We start from the raw sequence: 17,982 nt of genomic DNA, 5'->3' as shown, positions 1-17,982 counted from the left end.
ATTTGAGAATCTCAAAGTAGTCGTGACTTTTCCCCCCTCCCTAAAAATGTCCGTACACTCAATTTTGCACACTACTCAAGGTTCTTGCAACTCCCTGCTCCAGTTTTAGAACTCTTGGACTGCAGCCTTTGGAACAGTCGACAAATGAAAATGCTTGAGCGTTCAGAAACAAAACCTTTAACTGTGAAACATCAGAACTATATGTTGATACCTTGGTGCCAGGTTTGAATTAATGCCAGACACCTTTTGTTTTATAATTACAGAATTTTTTTTTTTTAATTACAGAAATTTTAAAATAAGGTGTATTGGCTTCATCTAGGACATATTTTTAAGTTTTTATTTTATAGTTTACTCCCAAGCTGGATCATTAATAGGTCAGAAATCAATCTGGTTAAATTCTAAGGAGGGATAAGGCTATAATGTTACTTACTAAAGGACAAATTTAGAGCAACACTTTCTTCTATGCAAGTTTAGTTTCAGATACGCTTTTTGGATATTTCTGAGTCTAATGTTAAGCACCCAAGGGCTCCTGGCTGGCTCAGTTTTTAAGCCACCAGCTTCAGCTTTAGGTCATGATCTCATGGTTTGTGAGTTCAAGCCCTGCATTGGGTTCTGCTCTCACAGCACCCAGCCTGCTAAGGATCCGCTCTCCCTCTCTCTCTGCCTCTCCCTGCCCCCCCAAAATAAATAAATAAAGTTAGGCCCCCAAAGTGACTCCCAGCATCAGGCATCCTCCTTTTCAAGTAAAGTGCATTGTTTTGATTACTTGCTTTAATTTGTCTTTAGTATTTTCTCACTTTTATTTGAATTATGCCAAATTTGAACTGAAGAAATTGCCTAGAATTTTTATTTTAATAAAAGGTATTTTACTGCCCATTTTGCTTTTTGAACATCTGTTTAAAAAGGATAGGGTGCTGATACTGGTTTTTTGGAATGAAATGTTTCTGATTTTATAGATTCACTGGCAAGATGTTGCTCTGAGCTTTAACCATTAAAAGCTATAATAATTAAGGAACCCCCACTGCATGCGTAAGTGTTGCTTCTGTGGAATAAGATAGAGAAGAAACAAAGCCATGACGGTATCATGACTGTAAGATTAACTGCTGAACCAAATGGACTTTAAAAACTGGGAGAAAGTGATTATAAATCAAATAGTGTATAATAAAGACCTAGGCACCAAGAATCTGATTAGTGAAATCTCCAGGTCCCCAAAGATGCTGGCTATTAGAGTCAACTTTGAGCACAGTATAATTCTGATCTAAGGGGTTGGAGAGAATATTAGAACCAACTGTAATGAGATTTTTAATATGTTTAACTGAATTCTCCAACTCATGGAGGTGAATTATGTCATTAATTTCAGGCATTTATTAAGCCGTGTTATGTGAAAGGCACTGTGCTTGCTTTGAGGTGACAGATACTATTAATACAGCTGTTTGAGAAAGTGTGAGTAAATGGTTGAATTCCCTCCTAGAGAGAAAAGGGAGTATGCTGCAGTGGCTTCCCATTACCAACAAAAACAACTCCGCATTTTTCATACATGTGTCTTCCCAGATACCAGACATAACTTTATGTTTTTGTTGCCTGTCCTCCTCCCTCTACCCCTTCCTTTAGTGAAGCCCCACTAGCCAACTGGGGCTATTGGCTCTTCCCTTGATTGCCTAACCCCCACTCCTCGCGTATTGAAATCTTAACTGCTGTTCTAGGCCCCTCAAATAATAAGCCCTCCCGCTTACACTGCAGCTTTAATTGTTTTTCCCTTCTCCCTCTTTTTGCTCTCTGCCCCAGGCATGTTGCTGTAATTTAGTTTCTTGTTTTTCATTGTGATCAGAGGGTGATCACAATGCTGGTTGGATTAGATCCTGACTGGATTTACTTTCTTAATCTTTGGACTGTCCTTCAAGCTTGAAATTCGCCGATTTGGTTTAATATGTTTTCAACCTTCAGAAAAAACTAGATGTATCCTGTAAAGCCTTGACCAAAAGCAAGTCAGTTTAATGCCTCTTCACACCCAGGGCCTCCCGGGTGGTTCAGATGGTTGAGCATCTGACTTCGGCTCAGGTCATGATCTTGTGGTTAGTGGGTTCGAGCCCTGTTGTCAGCATGGAGCCTGCTTCGGATCCTGTGTCCCCCTGTCTGTGGCCCTGACCCACGCATGAGCCTTCTCTCTGTTTCTCTTTAAAAAATAAACATTTTTTAAAAATGCCTCTTCACATCCAAACAAGATAAATTAAGTGGTTTAGTTATTTAGGCGTCAGAATTGAGCTTTTAAGGCCAAAGTTTCATGCCCCTTAGCTTTTTAATTTTCCTTAGTGAAAAATTATAACAGTATGACTTCCTCAGAATTTGAGGACTGGTGCTTGTTTCCTAGTCTGATCTTTTTTATTGGAATGTTCCTTAACATTTAGTTTTGTATTTTCAAATGTTTATGAGCATTATATGTCAGTGATAGAAGTTGAGAACAATGGATGGCAGACATACTTTTTCCATAATAGAACTTATATTTTAGTGGAAGAGACCAACTAAAAATTAGGAAAATAAATAAAAGATTAATAAATGCTATGAAGGAAATGCAGCTGGGCAGAGAGAGTATAATAGAAGAGACCTACCTGATGTAGTGTGGTCAGAGAAACACGATGTTAACTAAGGGTAGAGAAGAGGCAAGCCTTGGGAAGGCTTGGATTAAGAGAAGGGAAGAGCCTTCCAGTCATAGGGAAGAGCTTACACAAAGTCCAGAGGTGAAAAAGATAGTAGGTTGGTAGTGTTGAGAGTTTTGTTGTTTTATTTTGTTTTAGAGAGCTCAAACTGGGGAGAGGAACTGAGGGGGAGAGAGAGAATCTTAGGCAGACTCCATGCTGAGCCCAACACAGGGCTCCATCCCACGACCCTAGGATCATGACGTTAGCCAAAATCCAAGAGGGACTCTCAAAACTGACTGAGCCACCCAGGCGCCCCGGGAGTATGGTGCTTAAATAAGGGGGTCCAGTAAGAGTCATGAGATACAATGGTCAAGATAAGGAAATTAGATTTTAATTAAAGCACAGTGGGTCCCGTGGAAGGAATTTGAAGCAGGGGAGTCCTCTGGGGTTGTCACTGCTATTCAGGTGCAAAATGTTCATGGCTGATAACATATAGGTGTCATAGTTCATATAGACTGACTTGAGCTATGGCTTGGAGGTGCGTGTTTTGGAGTTAAGATTGAGTTGCTGATGGGAGGGGAGTGGGGAATGATGAGGAAAGAGAAAGGAAGAAACCAAAATGACTTGATACATTAGTAACTTTGTATCTTCTCAGTTTATCTTATTAATTCCTTTTTGTATTTGTGGTATTGCTGTGGTGGGTTTTAAATTAAATTTTGTTTTTAATTTAAGAAAAAAACCTCCAAAAGGTGTTATGTTTTGTCAGATGGCTTTTGTTGATTTTGAGTGACCTTAAAGGATTCTCTTTCAGCATGTGAGTGTACTTTTTATATTAACAGTTGGTGAACAAAACCTTTGGTGGTTTTCACCTCCAACTTATTTGAGTATAAACATTTTTAAGATTCTGTTCATTAAGTTATAGTTAGTATTCAGGTAAGTGCTAGTGCTTCTTAATTTAATGGAGGTGATTTCCAGTTTAACAACAGAATGTTTCAGAAGATTCCTGAGTGGATTGTTTAGATATGAAATATGTTTTCCTGTGGTTTAGAGACTGTGTTTTGTATAGCTTACTTTGCTTATAAAATCTCCAGTTCTTAGCTTATATAGCTATATGAAGGCTAGGAGAAAAATCGTGAAAAGTAAAGTTTTTTAATTGAGGCAAGTTGACCCTTAGAGAAAATATTTGATTTTCTCAACAGATATTGCATGTTACATGTATTTGGTAACATAGAACTAACATTGAATCAAAATAATCCCTGTCAAATTCTTGAGAAGATTACTGGTACTGGGATTTTTTAAAGGCAATTTCCATGCTATCTAATATGATAGAGTAGCTGGAAAAGGATGCCCAGCCTAGTCTGAGTGCCCAGAGGAGGGCCCTCCCACCTGTGAAGCAGAAGCCAAGCCTTGCGTGGACCAGAGGATGCCATGGGCATCATGGTCACACCTCCTCCCACATCCCCTGTTCTAAATATTTGAGGGATCTAAAATCTGGACTTTTATAATTAGGATTGGGGGAGAAAGATTACCAGTAATTTTGATTAGCATAGAATTTGGCACCATGAATAAACCTTTGGTTTTCTTCTTACCAGTAGTTAACTCCTCTAAATTTGATTCAGATGAGATACAAGAACATTGTCATTATGCTGGGAATGGAAGTTTGCCCGGTTAAGAGTTGTGACATGTAAAGTACTGGTAGGCATTTGATTTTTGATTTTTTTCTCTTACTTAAGACTCAAATACAGAGATTTGTTTTTTTAACCTGAGATAGAATTTTTCTTTTGACTTGAAGAGTTGGACTAGATTATTTCTAGGTTTCCTTCAGGCTAAAATATTTTAGTTTTTCCTGATAAGTAAAAGGGAACAGTGCTAATTAGTGGGAGTTCAGATTATTTTAGAGTCTGAGCTAAGCTCATACCACATAAGGTGGAGCCACTAGGCATGTGGCAACTAGTCTGGAATGACGTCCGAGAGCATGAGTGGAACAGTGGTGAACTGAAGAGGCTTGGAGAGCAAACCAAGTGGCATACAGGATTTCTTTGTATAACAGAATTAAACCAGATATAGGGAATTGGAGTGCTGAAGTTTTTGTGTTTTCAGAAGGAAAAAAAAAAAAAAGAATAGGGACAGTAATGGGAAATGCTTCTCTATGTCTTTGGCATTTTATTTTTATTAGCAGGAATTTCACTGTATTGAAGCCTACTCTATACCAAAACCCACTACTAGACTCAAGGCATATAATGGGAGTAAATCATGGTTTTAGCCCTTAAGAAGCTCAGTATATTGAACAAGTTAAAATAGAATACCATGGGAACTTAAAAGCAAGGATGATCAACTGGGGGGTCAGGGAAGGCTTGAAAGAAGAGAAGAGAAGAGAAGAGAAGAGAAGAGAAGAGAAGAGAAGAGAAGAGAAGAGAAGAGGTGGTGGCAGTGCTTGCTAGGGAAAGGCACAGTTGTAATTAATATGAGTGATGGGCAGTGAGGTAGAAAGGAAGAATAAATACTAAATTGTAAAAGGCCTCCTATGCTTTGTGAATAAATTTAACAGTGGGAGCTATCTAAAGTTTTTGATGGCTGGGTGACTCAGTTGAGCATCCAACTCTCAATCTCAAGGTCATGAGTTCAATCCCCACATTGGGCATGGAGCCTACTTAAAAAATAAAATAAAGTTGTTTTGGGTTTTTTGTTTTTAATGTTTGTTTATTCTTGAGAGAGAGAGAGAGAGCACGCAAGCATGAGCGGGGGAGGTGCAGAGAGAAGAGAATTGCCATGGCCAGTTTTACTTTTTAGAAACTGCTCTGGTGTGAGACTGGGTAGGGAGAGAGTCTAGGATGTGGAACTAATGAAGGCCTGTTACAGGAGAAGGGATTGTGAAAAGCTGAACTCTAAGACATTTGGGACTATAAAGTGGAAACTAACAGTTGTTGCTGGGCAATTGCATGTAGAAGGTGAGGGAAGAGGTATGACTTCAAGAATGATTCAGTGGTGTCTTTAATTGAGAAAATAGAAGAGAATTGATCAGGGTGAGGGGGGATGATTGTTTTCAGCAGGGAGAATCTTTTTGAGATGTGTACTGGAAGCCAGGTTTAGCAATCTGATGGGCTTGTTATTGAGAAGAGAATTGGGGGCTAAATGTAGATTTGGGAGTCTAAACTTAGGGAATCCACAGAGTGAACAGAAGAGGAGCTGTGGAAGGGAGTGGAGAGGCAGCCACAGGCATAGAGAGCTATAAATGATGCTGTGAATGTCTAGGGGTGGAAGGGTGAGGTTCTCAGTATTCAGTGCTTGTTTCGCTAGAGAGGTTCTTAGCCAGTCTTCTTAGAATTGTTTTTCTTACCTATTTTGTTTAGTTTTCCAACTTTTTACTATGAAATATTTCTGTACATAAAAGAGAGTATGTACGTGTATATAATAAGAAAAATCTTCAAAACCCATTTGATTGACTCCTTTAATATTTTTTTAATGTTTATTTATTTTTTTGAGAGACAGAGTGTGAGCGGGGAGGGGCAGAGAGAGGGGGAGACACAGAATCCGAAGCAGCCCCAGGCTCTGAGCTGTCAGCACAGAGCTCAATGTGGGGCTTGAAATCTGAGACTGAGATTGTGACCTGAGCCAAAGTCAGATGCTTTACCAACTGAGCCACCCAGGCGCCCCCGTGTGACTCCTTTAAAAAACTAGATTACCAGTACCTTTGAAACTCTCCTCCCAGAAGTTGTATTGCTTTTGCATGAAGAAAGAAATTTTAACCTTAGAGGTTATTAACACTCAGGCTTAAAAAAAATGTTTTATCTGTGCTTTATATATGAAGCTGAGATGCTTTTAATCTAAAGGAGAGGGGGTTCGTTGACATTAGATAAGAAGAGGCAATTTCCAGTTAGTCATCCAGGGCCTTCTTATTCAATATGCTATAGGCTATATAAGTCAGGGAGAAGCATGGGTCTAAGTGTGTTTGAATGGGATTGGGAAACTCTTTACATATAAAATTTAAAGAAGAGTTGACAGCTGCTCTTTTACAGTTTTGATCAAGGAATAAATCAAAATGATTGAGAAACAGTGAATTGTTCCAATTTTATGTTATGTTTAGGCTGTGGGGCCTAATAGAAAGGGCAAGATAAGCTGTCCTGTCATCATGGTTTCATGTCTACAGTGGAACTAATGTGTAGTTTGCAGGAAATTTTGATGAATATATGAGTTTGAGGATGTGGGGTGGAAGACTTTGAATTTATGTCAGGCACATGGCTGGGAGATTGATTTGGTGTCTAATTTAAGATCTGTGCATGTGCTGAATCAGGAGACGAGCCCCATGGTCACTATAGTGATAATAATGGTGGAGAAAGTAGAAACCATCTTCCATCTCTGTCAGATTTGCATGTATCCCCCTCGCCAGAGAAGTATTAAAAGATGAAAACACTCTCTGCTCTTTTAACCAAGTAATCTAGACAAAGAATCAGCAAACTTTAAGGGGCCAGATACTAAATATTTTAAGCTTTTTAATGTTTATTTTAATGTTTATTTTTTTATTATTTTTTTAAATGTTTATTTATTTTTGAGACAGAGAGAGACAGAGCATGAACAGGGGAGGGGCAGAGAGAGAGGGAGACACAGAATCTGAAACGGGCTCCAGGCTCTGAGCTGTCAGCACAGAGCCCGACGCGGGGCTCAAACTCACGGACCGTGAGATCATGACCTGAGCCGAAGTCGGGCGCTTAACCGACTGAGCCACCCAGGCGCCCCTAATGTTTATTTTTTGAGAGAGAGATTGACAGAGTGTGAGCAGGGGAGGGGCAGAGAGAGAGAGGAAGACACAGAATCTGAAGCAGGCTCCAGGCTCTGAGCTGTCAGCACAGAGCCCGACGCAGGGCTCGAACCCACAAACCGTGAGATCATGACCCGAGCAGAAGTTGGGCGCTCAACCGACTGAGCCACCCACGCACCCAAAATATGTTAAGCTTTGTAGGCCATATAGTTTCTGTCACAGTTTCTCAACTATGCCCTTAGAGCACAAAAGTAGTCATACACAATACTTAAAAGAATGAGTTTGTCTCATTTATTTAAAAAAAATACAGTAGACTGAATGGCACAGAGGCCATAGTTTGTAGGTCCGTAGGCCAGACTCAGTTTTTGTATAGTGTACTGAAGCTAAGAATGGTTATTGTATTTTCCAAAAGTTGTATTAAAAAAGAATATACGACATAGGCCATATGTATAGCCTGCAAAGCCTTAAACATGTACCAACGGTTTACAGAAATTCCTCAACGTCAAGGGCCTTGCCATCTAAGCTCCTGGGCTGTACTTACAGGAATGAGCAGCGTGCCCCGTGAGGTGTGGAGAGGCTGGGGAAGGGAGTGTTTGAACTCTTGGGCCTCTAGTCTTTTTCTGATACAGAACCAAAATATGTAAGCCTGTCTTCAACAAAATCTTTCAACTTCAAAGGGAGCTAGTCTTCAGCTTTTATTCGTTCATCACCTCCTTGCTTGTTCTGCCCCCTAACAGAACTCACTCTTTCCTTTGAATACTCCTTGACCCTATCAACTACTGTCATGACCCACAGTAATTACACGTTGTGCTTTGGTTGCCTTCTAGTCTCTGCCTGTATTAAATTGGCAGTCTTGGGGCGCCTGGGTGGCGCAGTCGGTTAAGCGTCCGACTTCAGCCAGGTCACGATCTCACGGTCCGTGAGTTCGAGCCCCGCGTCGGGCTCTGGGCTGATGGCTCAGAACCTGGAGCCTGTTTCCGATTCTGTGTCTCCCTCTCTCTCTGCCCCTCCCCCGTTCATGCTCTGTCTCTCTCTGTCCCAAAAATAAATAAACGTTGAAAAAAAAAATAAAAAAAATAAATTGGCAGTCTTTTAAGAGCAAGAACTTGGTTTTAATACATTGTTTGTCTCCCAAGTTCTTAGTACATAGTAAGTCCAGTGGATACCTACGTAGATGAATTTGATTAATGTTAATCCCCACTGAAGCTATACTAGTGTCCTCACAATTTGTGTTGTAGAACTAACTGGTTTTAACTTTTAAGTACACAGACAATGAAAATACCCTTGGAGGGGGTCTGATTTGGAACTGATTGTGTTTTTAGTAAAGTTATATGAGATTTATGTAGTACCACCCAGACTTCACAGATTGTCTGTGGCCTTTGAAATAGGAGCAGGGTGTACCTTAAAGAGGGTGGGGGTGGGGAGCTAATTGGATGCTCAGTAACAGCCAGGAACTGTCGTGCATGTTTCACATACAATCCGACATTGATTCCCATACACTCAAAAGATGCCGGGTTTGTTCCTGAGGCTGACTAGCTTAGAGGTTATGAGTGAGGACTCTAGAACAAGACTGCCTGAGTACAAATCTAACCCTGAGTTGGCATTGGCTTCTTCATCTGTAAAATGGGGATACTCACAGAATTGATGAGAGGATTAAATAATTTAAAGTTTATATAGACTGCAAATAGTGCCTGGCATAGGTAATAAATGTCAGCTCTATTACTGTTGCTGCTCCTGCAGCTACTCCTGCTGTCTCCTAATCACCGTTGTGTAGTATATTGATTACTGTTAATTCAGTAGTCTGCATACTATATTAAGCAAGTCATTTACGTTAAAAAAGAAACAAGTTTGGGGGGTGCCCGGGTGGCTCAGTCTGTTGAGTGTCCAACTCTTGGTTTCGACTCAGGTCATAATCTCACAGTTCGTGAGTTCAAGCCCTGAGTAGGACTCTGGGCTGAAAGTATGGAGCCTGTTTCAGATTCTCTCTCCCTCTCTGCCCCTCCTTGGCTTGCTCTCTCTCTCTCTCTCAATAAATAAATAAATGAACATAAAAAATGTAAGTTTTGCCAAATTATGAAGACTGCCTTTTGAAAAGTAGTGTGGCAGTGTGGCAGTGTGTACCAAGGGCCATGAAAATGCCCATGTTTTTTAATCGGAAATCTAGGCTTTACAACAATCTAGTACGGAGAAAATAGTTCAAAAGACTTCATGATGTTGGTGATCAAATAGGGAGAAAGAAAAACTAAGTATCCAAAAACACGGGGATGCTAAGTTGTTGCAAGCTCACAGAATGAAATGGTGCCCTGCCATAAAAGTAATCCTGTAGATCAGTGATACGGGAAACACCTGTAGTGTGATATTAGGCAGAAAAACTGCCACGGGCATACACAAGACTCTTTTAAGAAATAAACTTGGCCAGTGGGAGGGGGTAAAAAGAAAAGGAGAATTGTACCTATCATAATAGGGCAGGAACTGTGGGATTTTTAAAAATTTATTATTATTTTTTAAGTTTATTTATTTTGAGAAAGAAAGGGAGCATGCAAGCGGGAGAGGGGCAGAAAGAGAGGGAGAGAGAAAATCCCAAGCAAGCTCTCCCCTGTCAATGTGGAGCCTGAACTCACTGAGATCACAACCTGAGCTGAAACCAAGAGTTGGATGCATGCAGTTGACATGTGATTTAACAAGATGTATTGAGGATGCTAACTTCTGTTGCAATACAAACTACAGAACATAGGGGCGCCTGGGTGGCTTAGTCGGTTGAGCAGCCAACTTCGGCTCAGGTCATGATCTTGTGGCTCACGAGTTCCAGCCCCGCGTCTGGCTCTGTGCTGACAGCTCGGAGCCTGGAGCCTGTTTCGGATTCTGTGTGTGTGTCTCTCTCTCTGCCCCCCTAACCCACTCGCATTCTGTCTTTGTCTCTCTCAAAAATAAATAAACATTAAAAAATAAAATAAAATAAAACAAACTGCAGAACATAAAACAGTGTGATAAAATTTCTTAACTAAGAATATAGCAAGGAAAAAATTCATCATAGAGGAGAATGATTTATTTAAAAGTTTGACAAACACTGGTATAGAGTAATATCTTTCCCTTAAGAGTAATGTTCTTTCTCTCTTAAGGTATCCGAGCCCACCAATGGGATCTGTATCAGCACCCAACCTGCCTACAGCAGAAGAAAATCTGGAATACGTACGGACTCTCTATGATTTTCCTGGGAATGATGCCGAAGACCTGCCCTTTAAAAAGGGTGAGATCCTGGTGATAATAGAGAAGCCTGAAGAACAGTGGTGGAGTGCCCGGAACAAGGATGGCCGAATTGGGATGATTCCTGTCCCTTATGTTGAAAAGCTTGTGAGGTCCTCACCACATGGAAAGCACGGGAATAGGAATTCCAACAGTTATGGAATCCCAGAACCTGCTCATGCATATGCTCAACCTCAGACCACAACTCCTCTACCTGCAGTTTCCAGTACTCCTGGAGCAGCGATCAACCCTTTGCCATCCACACAGAATGGACCTGTCTTTGCAAAAGCCATCCAGAAAAGAGTACCCTGTGCTTATGACAAGACCGCCTTGGCATTAGAGGTAAAATTTACAAGGCTGGTTTTTTGGGTCTTTTAACAGTTCAGTTTTCATTTTCAGTTGTAATTTCATTTCTGCAAAGTAATGACTGCTGATTTAAGGTTCTGTTCAGGGGAATAAGAGAACTGGGTGATTTTGGAAGATCCACTATGAGTGTCCCATGTGACTCTTTTGTCCTTTCCCATTCTTTGTTTCTCCCAAGGTGTAGTCTCTCCTAGGTTTAGTTTCACAGTAGTTGGTGTTCTTTCCAATAAGGAAAGATGATGTTTTAATAAACACTCATGACCTAGAGACAAAATCAGCATACAGATAGATATGTAGCTACTTGTACAGTTCTATATTTCTCTAACATTGTGACCGACTGAGGAGAAATATGATAAATGTCTTAGAATTCCTCTTTGGCTAGGCAGAGAAATGTTTACAATATCAGATCTTACTTAGTAGAGATTTTGTAAATTACAATAGCATGAAATAGAGCTTGAACTTTTTTTTCTTCTCTCTTTTTTTTTTTTAAGTAGGCTCCTTGCCCAATGTGGGGCTTGAATTCATGACCCTGATTAAGAGTCACATGCTATACTGACTGAGCCAGCCAGGTGCCCCAGAACTTGAACATTTTAATTGTCAAGTCATATTCTTTAAACCAAACATTAACTGCCTTAAAAAAAAAAAAAAAAAAAGCTTTGGGGTTCCTAGGTGGCTCAATAGGTTAGGCATCCAGCTCTGGTTCAGGTCATGATCTTGTAGTTCGTGGGTTCAGGCCCCACATTGGGCTCTGCACTGACAGTGTGGAGAGCCTGCTTGGAATTCTCTATCTTTCCCTTTCTCTCTGCCCCTTCCCCACCCACTCTTTGTCTCTCTCAAAAATAAACTTTAGGGGTGGGGGGGAGGGGTGGTGTGTGTGCCTGGATGGCTCATTCAGTTAAGCATCCAACTCTGGTTTGAGCCCTGCATCAGACTCTGTGCTGGCAGTGTGGGGCCTGCTTGGGATTCTCTCCCTCTCTTTTTGCCTCTCCCCTGCTCATGATCTCTTTCTCTCTCTCAAAATAAATAAAGTTGAAAAAAATTTAAAAACAGACTCTTCAATGCTTAGCAAAAAGTCTTGAAGACTGTTGTTGATAAGCCAGTTGAGGGTATAAAACTACGTATTACAGGAGGTAGAAGTTTAATGAGACATTTGATACACCTGGAGTGACCATAAATGAGCACAAACCCCAGGGGAAGAACAGAAGGATTTGAAAAATAGGAATTTTTTAAAATTCCTATTTTTAGGGCAGTCCTGTATATTTTTCGTGTTATTTTTCACTGAGGTATAAAATGCACATAGCAAGATGGGCCCTAAATGTTAACATACCATAACATGGAATTTGGTGCCATAAATCCTAGCTCTTTTATTTATTGGTAAGTTGTGAAAATGCTTTATGAGCCACAAACTATAAGGTAATCATTATAATATGATTAGTTAAATATTCTTTCTTAGTATTATCAAATGCATATATGTTTGCGAAACTAGAATTAAGCTAGTGATTGTTCTTTGTGTGTTCACCCCAAGGTCAGAGTAGAGCAGGGTTGGGGGACAGCCCTGGTGCATGACAGAAGGATGAAGTAATGGAGCCTGTTGATTCAAAAAAGCAGAACTTAACCCACAGAACAGCCTGCTTACAGATAAAAGCTAGCATTGATTTGTTCTGTGATTTTTTCCATTGGTAATCCTCAGTTTCCCTGGACCAGCAGTAATGTCTGACTGAACTACACCTAAAGGTTTGTTTCAGAGTCTGATGACTTCTCCCTCTCATGTTGGCTTTTAAGAGGGAGTGAGCATCTGAGGCTTGTGGCAGGGACCAGGTCTGGGGAGGACCCACATGCTTTCATGCTTCCTGGTAGAGGAACAGGAAAGAAACTAGACTGAATCCTGGCTGAGTAGGCCTTCCAGCTTTCTCATCCCCACACAGACCTGCCCCTGCACAGGTACATGCCTCTGGCCTAGCACCCTAAAATTATGTAGGGTGTTCTGGGCTCTAAACGCTTTCCAGTTTGCACAGTGATTTCTGCCTTTTGAGGCATTTTCACATCTGTTGTCTCATCATAGGAGTAGAGAGCTAGAATTCAGAGTTGGTGTGACTTGCATGTGTTAGACACATTGGGATTGAAGCACCCAGTCAGAATTCCAAGAGCTCCATAGAGGAAGTCAGGAATTGGGCTCTTACCTGAGCTAGGGTTTAAAGCCTCACTCCGTTTAGGCCACCTCCCTGTTGACCTTTAGCTCTAAGATGTACATGCATTTTAGAAGCCCATAACTCCTGTGTATTATTGCCTGGAGTGTGCATAGGGGGCTTGTAGAATGCAAGACCAGGTACTATAATGGGGATCATTTAGAGCTTAGTGAGCGGATACCAGGGTAGGTGCCTTAGACCAGGATGAGGTGACAGCCTAGTTAACGATGTGTATTTTAAGATAGCCCACATACTTGGCCATTATGCAGCTCTTCTTGTCTCTCAGACCCCAAAGAGAGGTTTCTACACCTGAGCTGCCTCGTGACACTACCCCAGCTGTGTAAGCCTCATCAAAGGCTTGCTTTGGTGCTTCACTGAGAGAGTGTAAGGGGGACCTGAGAAATAAACCTTTGCTAAATTCCATTTAATTATATTTCTCATTCTATATATTTAAATGAGACTTTTGGCTATAGCATAAGTAAATAGTTCTTTGAGTTATGTTCTAAAACTTAGTGCTTGTCTGATCTTGTTAAAAACAACTCTCTTGAGACTTTTGCAATTAGGTTACCAGGAAAAGTATTAAAATAAGAAAGGTGAGACAAGTAGGACAAAATGTGCCAGTAATTGAAGCTTCTTTATTTCCCTTGATAGTATTACCGAGAACAATGAGGGCTTAGGTGAACTTTATTTCGTGAATTATTTCATGTGTTTTTTCATAAAACTTGATTTTCAAAAGAACATTCTTGCAAGTAAAGAGATATTTTAAAACAGGTTTGTGTTTATCCATTTTTGTCTCTTGCTGACCTCTTTTCAAGAAGTGACTTATTCCTTGGGGTTTAATTTAAAAAGGAATACTTGGTACCTGTGTGAGGTGATTAAGGTGGGTGTCCCCACTCCTTGAAAACACCAGAACTCTCCCATGCTCTTGGTGTAGTAGAGCTGGGAAGGGCTCCTGAGAAGCAGATCAACCCTACAAGAACATTCTCAGGTCAAGGGAAATGATACAGCCCTTTCCAGAAGTACACCACTGATCAATAGCAAGGGTGCTGTTGTCATTATGTATATATTTTTTAATGTTTATTAGAGAGGGAGACACAGAATCTGAAGCAGGTTCCAGGCTCCGAGCCATCAGCACAGAACCTGATGATCATGACCTGAGCCAAAGTTGGACGTTTAACCGACCGAGCCACCCAGACACCCCATTATAAAATACCTGTAGTCACAGTTATCTGATACAGTAAAAAACAAGATGGTTAGGGAAAGATCATGTACCTGCATTCAAGTCCTGGCTTTTCATGGTGTGATCTTGGGCAAGTTACTTAAGTTCTTTTGAGTCTAAAAGACACCTTCCTTCTGAGAGTTGGATAAATTATCCATTCATGCAACTAACCTGTGAGGGATATCTTGTAGGATCCTACCACCCAGGTCCTTACCACCTAGTGAGAAAATAGAGACAGAAACCAGCAGTATGATAAGTGCTCTAATAGCACAGAGTAGAGGGAGAGTGGAGAAGGGAGTAGGAGATGGGAGTGTGGGTGAGTATTGGTCTGGGAAGCCTTTCTGGAGGGGGTGACCCTCAAACTGAGTTTTGAAGGATGAACAGAAGTTAGCTGGGTGAAGTGTAGGGAGACATTTTTGGCAGAGGGAAGAGCTTACTTGAACAAGACTTAACACCACTGAGTAGCTGCAGGTTGGTGAGAGCACAGGATATGTTGGGCAGAGGGCAAAAGTGAACAAAAGACAAAGTTGAGGAAGTTGTTGCCATATCATCAAAGGGCTAGGCTGAGGAGATAAACAGTTTTCTTCTGTTGCCTTCACTGAGGCACAGAATAGCCAATTTCTCACAACTGATGGAGGTTCCAAAGTTTGCAGGGAATTTACATTTTTAATGATTTTTAGGTAGTATAGAGCAGATGCTTGAGTCTCCCTATAATAGTATTATTCTCACACACTTGTATTCCAGTACACTTTCCTGACTAGAAAAGAAGGGGAAGAACTTTCTTAGCATTGAACTTAATTAATTCTGGGACTGCATACCCATGAACATTTGCTGTATGAAAATTTGTGTCCAAGCATCTAACTGGAACCTTGGTGGAGCATTCCCCTGTGGTATGGGTTTAAAAACAAACAAACAAACAAAAAACACCCCGCAATTGGTGACAGTAGGGATCTATGGGAATCAAAGTCAGTGGCACAGATTCTGTGGAGGAAGAATAACATTTTCTCCAACTGCAAGTGAGGCTTAAAGTGACTCAGGATGGAGAAGATGGGCAAGTTGTAGCGATAATAGATCATTTAGTCTGCCCATCTTCCTAATGCTTTAAGCTTTCTGCAGCGTCTAAATTCATTGGCCCTCTGGTCTCAACTTGGCACTTCCAAAAACACTCACCCCTTCCAGCAGAAAGTTTACTGAGTAGTTACTATGTGGCAGGCCTTGTTAAGGAGTTTGGAGTTCAGTAGTGAAAAATACAAAGGTCTCTGTCCTCGTGGAAGTTCTAGAACAGAGTCTCACAAGTGGTTCCTTCTAGCTCTCTATCAGGGTAAAATAAATCACTATGAGTCCCCTTCCTGTATTTGCTTAGCCCAATGTTTGGCCTTTATTATGTGGCACTATAGTTATCCCTCTTGTTTTTTTTGTGGGGCGGGGTGGGGGGACGATGAATACATTTCTGTATATTTTTTGTTTTTGTCATACACCGTCTGTACAGTTACCTGAATCTTTTAAAATTCTGATGATGTCATCTATTATATTGATCATCCCCCTCAGTTTCATGTTAACTGCAGATTTCATAAAAGCACCATCCAGATCTTTGTACGAAAGTCCTCCTCTGCAGCCTCCTCTGATCTAGGCCACTTGTCTAAAAAAAGACAATGAGGTTGGTCTGGCATGACTTGTTCTTGGTTGAGCCCATACTGCCTTCCAATCATCTGTTTGCTAATTGCATTTAGAATTTTGTCCAGGTTTGATTTCATGCTCACCTTTTACATTTTATAGAATGTATCGTCCCTGTTTTAACAAAACAAAGAATCTTGACCCTTCATATGTCTGCCAGTGTCCTGTGTTGTAATGCTCTATGGCAGGTGACCAGATTTGGACTCTCATTCCTGCTTGCCAGTGTGTTTGGTCAGTACTTCGATGTCTGTCTTATCGGTATAAGGACACCCTTTCATCTTTGGCACATACTTTTTTATGATGCTCAGAGTTCTTTGTGTGAACTCACCAGCATTCTCAGGATACTTGCTGTTTACTCCCATTGTGATTGTGTTCATATTGCTCTTTGGTTTGTCTTCTCCAATTTTGAAACCCCTAGTCATGGGATTACATCTGGCTTCTGAATTTTCTGAATCTTCCTAAGACCAATGGCACCACTTCTTTCAATGGCCTGGAATTCTCAGGTTTCTACTTTGGTTCTGCTTCATTGGTTAGAATTAAATTCACATTAGCAGTTTCTTCATCTATCCTTCTGACTGAGATCAAGTTGTCTGCAAAGTAAATGAAGGTTTTAGTAGTACTAGTTTTATTTTTCAACCTCTCGGATCATCTGTGAGTTCCTCTGGCTGGGTCACCTGTAGAGTATATCCACAGTGATGGCACGTCTGTGCATGGTCATCATCAAACATCTGACTCAGCTCTGGAGATCTGTTCAGGGTCCTAGCCTCATAACATAACAGGGACATTCTGTCTTACCTCCTGTCACATTCCAGCAATGGAACCTTCTCACCAAGGTTTGTCAGATGCCCACGAGCTCACATTCATCTTTTAATAATCTCAGAGCTTTTCATCAGGACTGATGGGCTCTTCCTCTGTCCTTCTGTCATTGATATTTGTTGGTTATGTATCTAGTTTTAGGAATTTGATTTACTTCTTCTGTACCAAAACTTTTTTGTTTTTGTTTTTCCTTAATCACAGTGCTTTATCAGAAGTAGGAATCTTTAGGGGCACCTGGGTGGCTCAGTCGGTTAAGCATCCAACTCTTAATTTCAGTTCAGGTTGTGATCTCATGGTCGTGAGGTCAAGCCCCATGTCAGGCTCTGCACTAGGCGTGTGGAGCCTGGCTTAAGATTCTTTTTCTCCTTCCTCTAACCCTTCCCCCACTTGTGCATGTGTGTGTTCTCTCTCTCTCTCTCTCAAAATAAAAATCAGTAATAAAAGTAAATTTAAAAATGAAAATTAGGAATCTTTAGAAAGTCCTTTAGAATTTTAGAAAGGTCTTGTATGTGTGTATGTATGTATGTATGTATTTTAAGTAGAATCCACACCCAGACACTTAACTGACTGAGCCACCCAGGAGCCCTGAAAGTCTTTGTATTTTTAATAACATTTTTTTTCTTCTAACTTATCATGATGTCATTGGGTTGTGCATTAGAGAAGATTATCTTTAAAAGGTTTTTATTTCTCTTCCTTAATGTGTAAATTGGGTGAGAATACCATGAAATTGAGGCCCTGGTATGGTTCAGACAAGGCCTGCCCCAGCCTAGTCATTATGCTGACCTTAGTTTTCTGTATGTAGTAATAGCTATTGAATAAAAAGAATCTTCAGCTAGGGGCTTCACAGAGTATTTTAGTTAGTCCTTGTGGCTGCCTTATGTGGCTGTATTATGTAAAATAGGACACCAGTCCTATTTTACACACTTAGGACTTGAGGTTGATGTCATCTGTTGCCACTTTCACAAGTGGTATATGGCAGAGCTAGGACTCAGCCCACAGTCTTATTTTTGAATAGGTTTATTGAGGTGTAATTCACACATTATACAATTTACCCACTTAAACCATACAACTCAGTCGTCTTGATTGTGG

The 17,982-nt window shown here is 40.7% G+C and overlaps 1 protein-coding gene across 2 annotated transcripts in view; it reads left to right on the top strand.

Annotated features, from left to right (window-relative positions):
• Positions 1-17,982, top strand: part of CRKL (CRK like proto-oncogene, adaptor protein) — a 37,372-nt gene that overhangs the window by 1,212 nt on the left and 18,178 nt on the right. For both annotated transcript variants that reach the window (XM_003994962.6, XM_045041179.1), the window contains exon 2: positions 10,512-10,977. In XM_003994962.6, the coding sequence (XP_003995011.1) occupies positions 10,512-10,977 (466 nt within the window). The remainder of the gene's footprint in view (positions 1-10,511; positions 10,978-17,982) is intronic.

The sequence above is a fragment of the Felis catus genome, chromosome D3, assembly GCF_018350175.1.
Source record: "Felis catus isolate Fca126 chromosome D3, F.catus_Fca126_mat1.0, whole genome shotgun sequence".
In the NCBI taxonomy this organism is placed as follows: Eukaryota; Metazoa; Chordata; class Mammalia; order Carnivora; family Felidae; genus Felis; species Felis catus.
The sequence above is the reverse complement of the archived record's forward strand: the minus strand, read 5'-3'. Positions and strand labels throughout refer to the sequence as shown.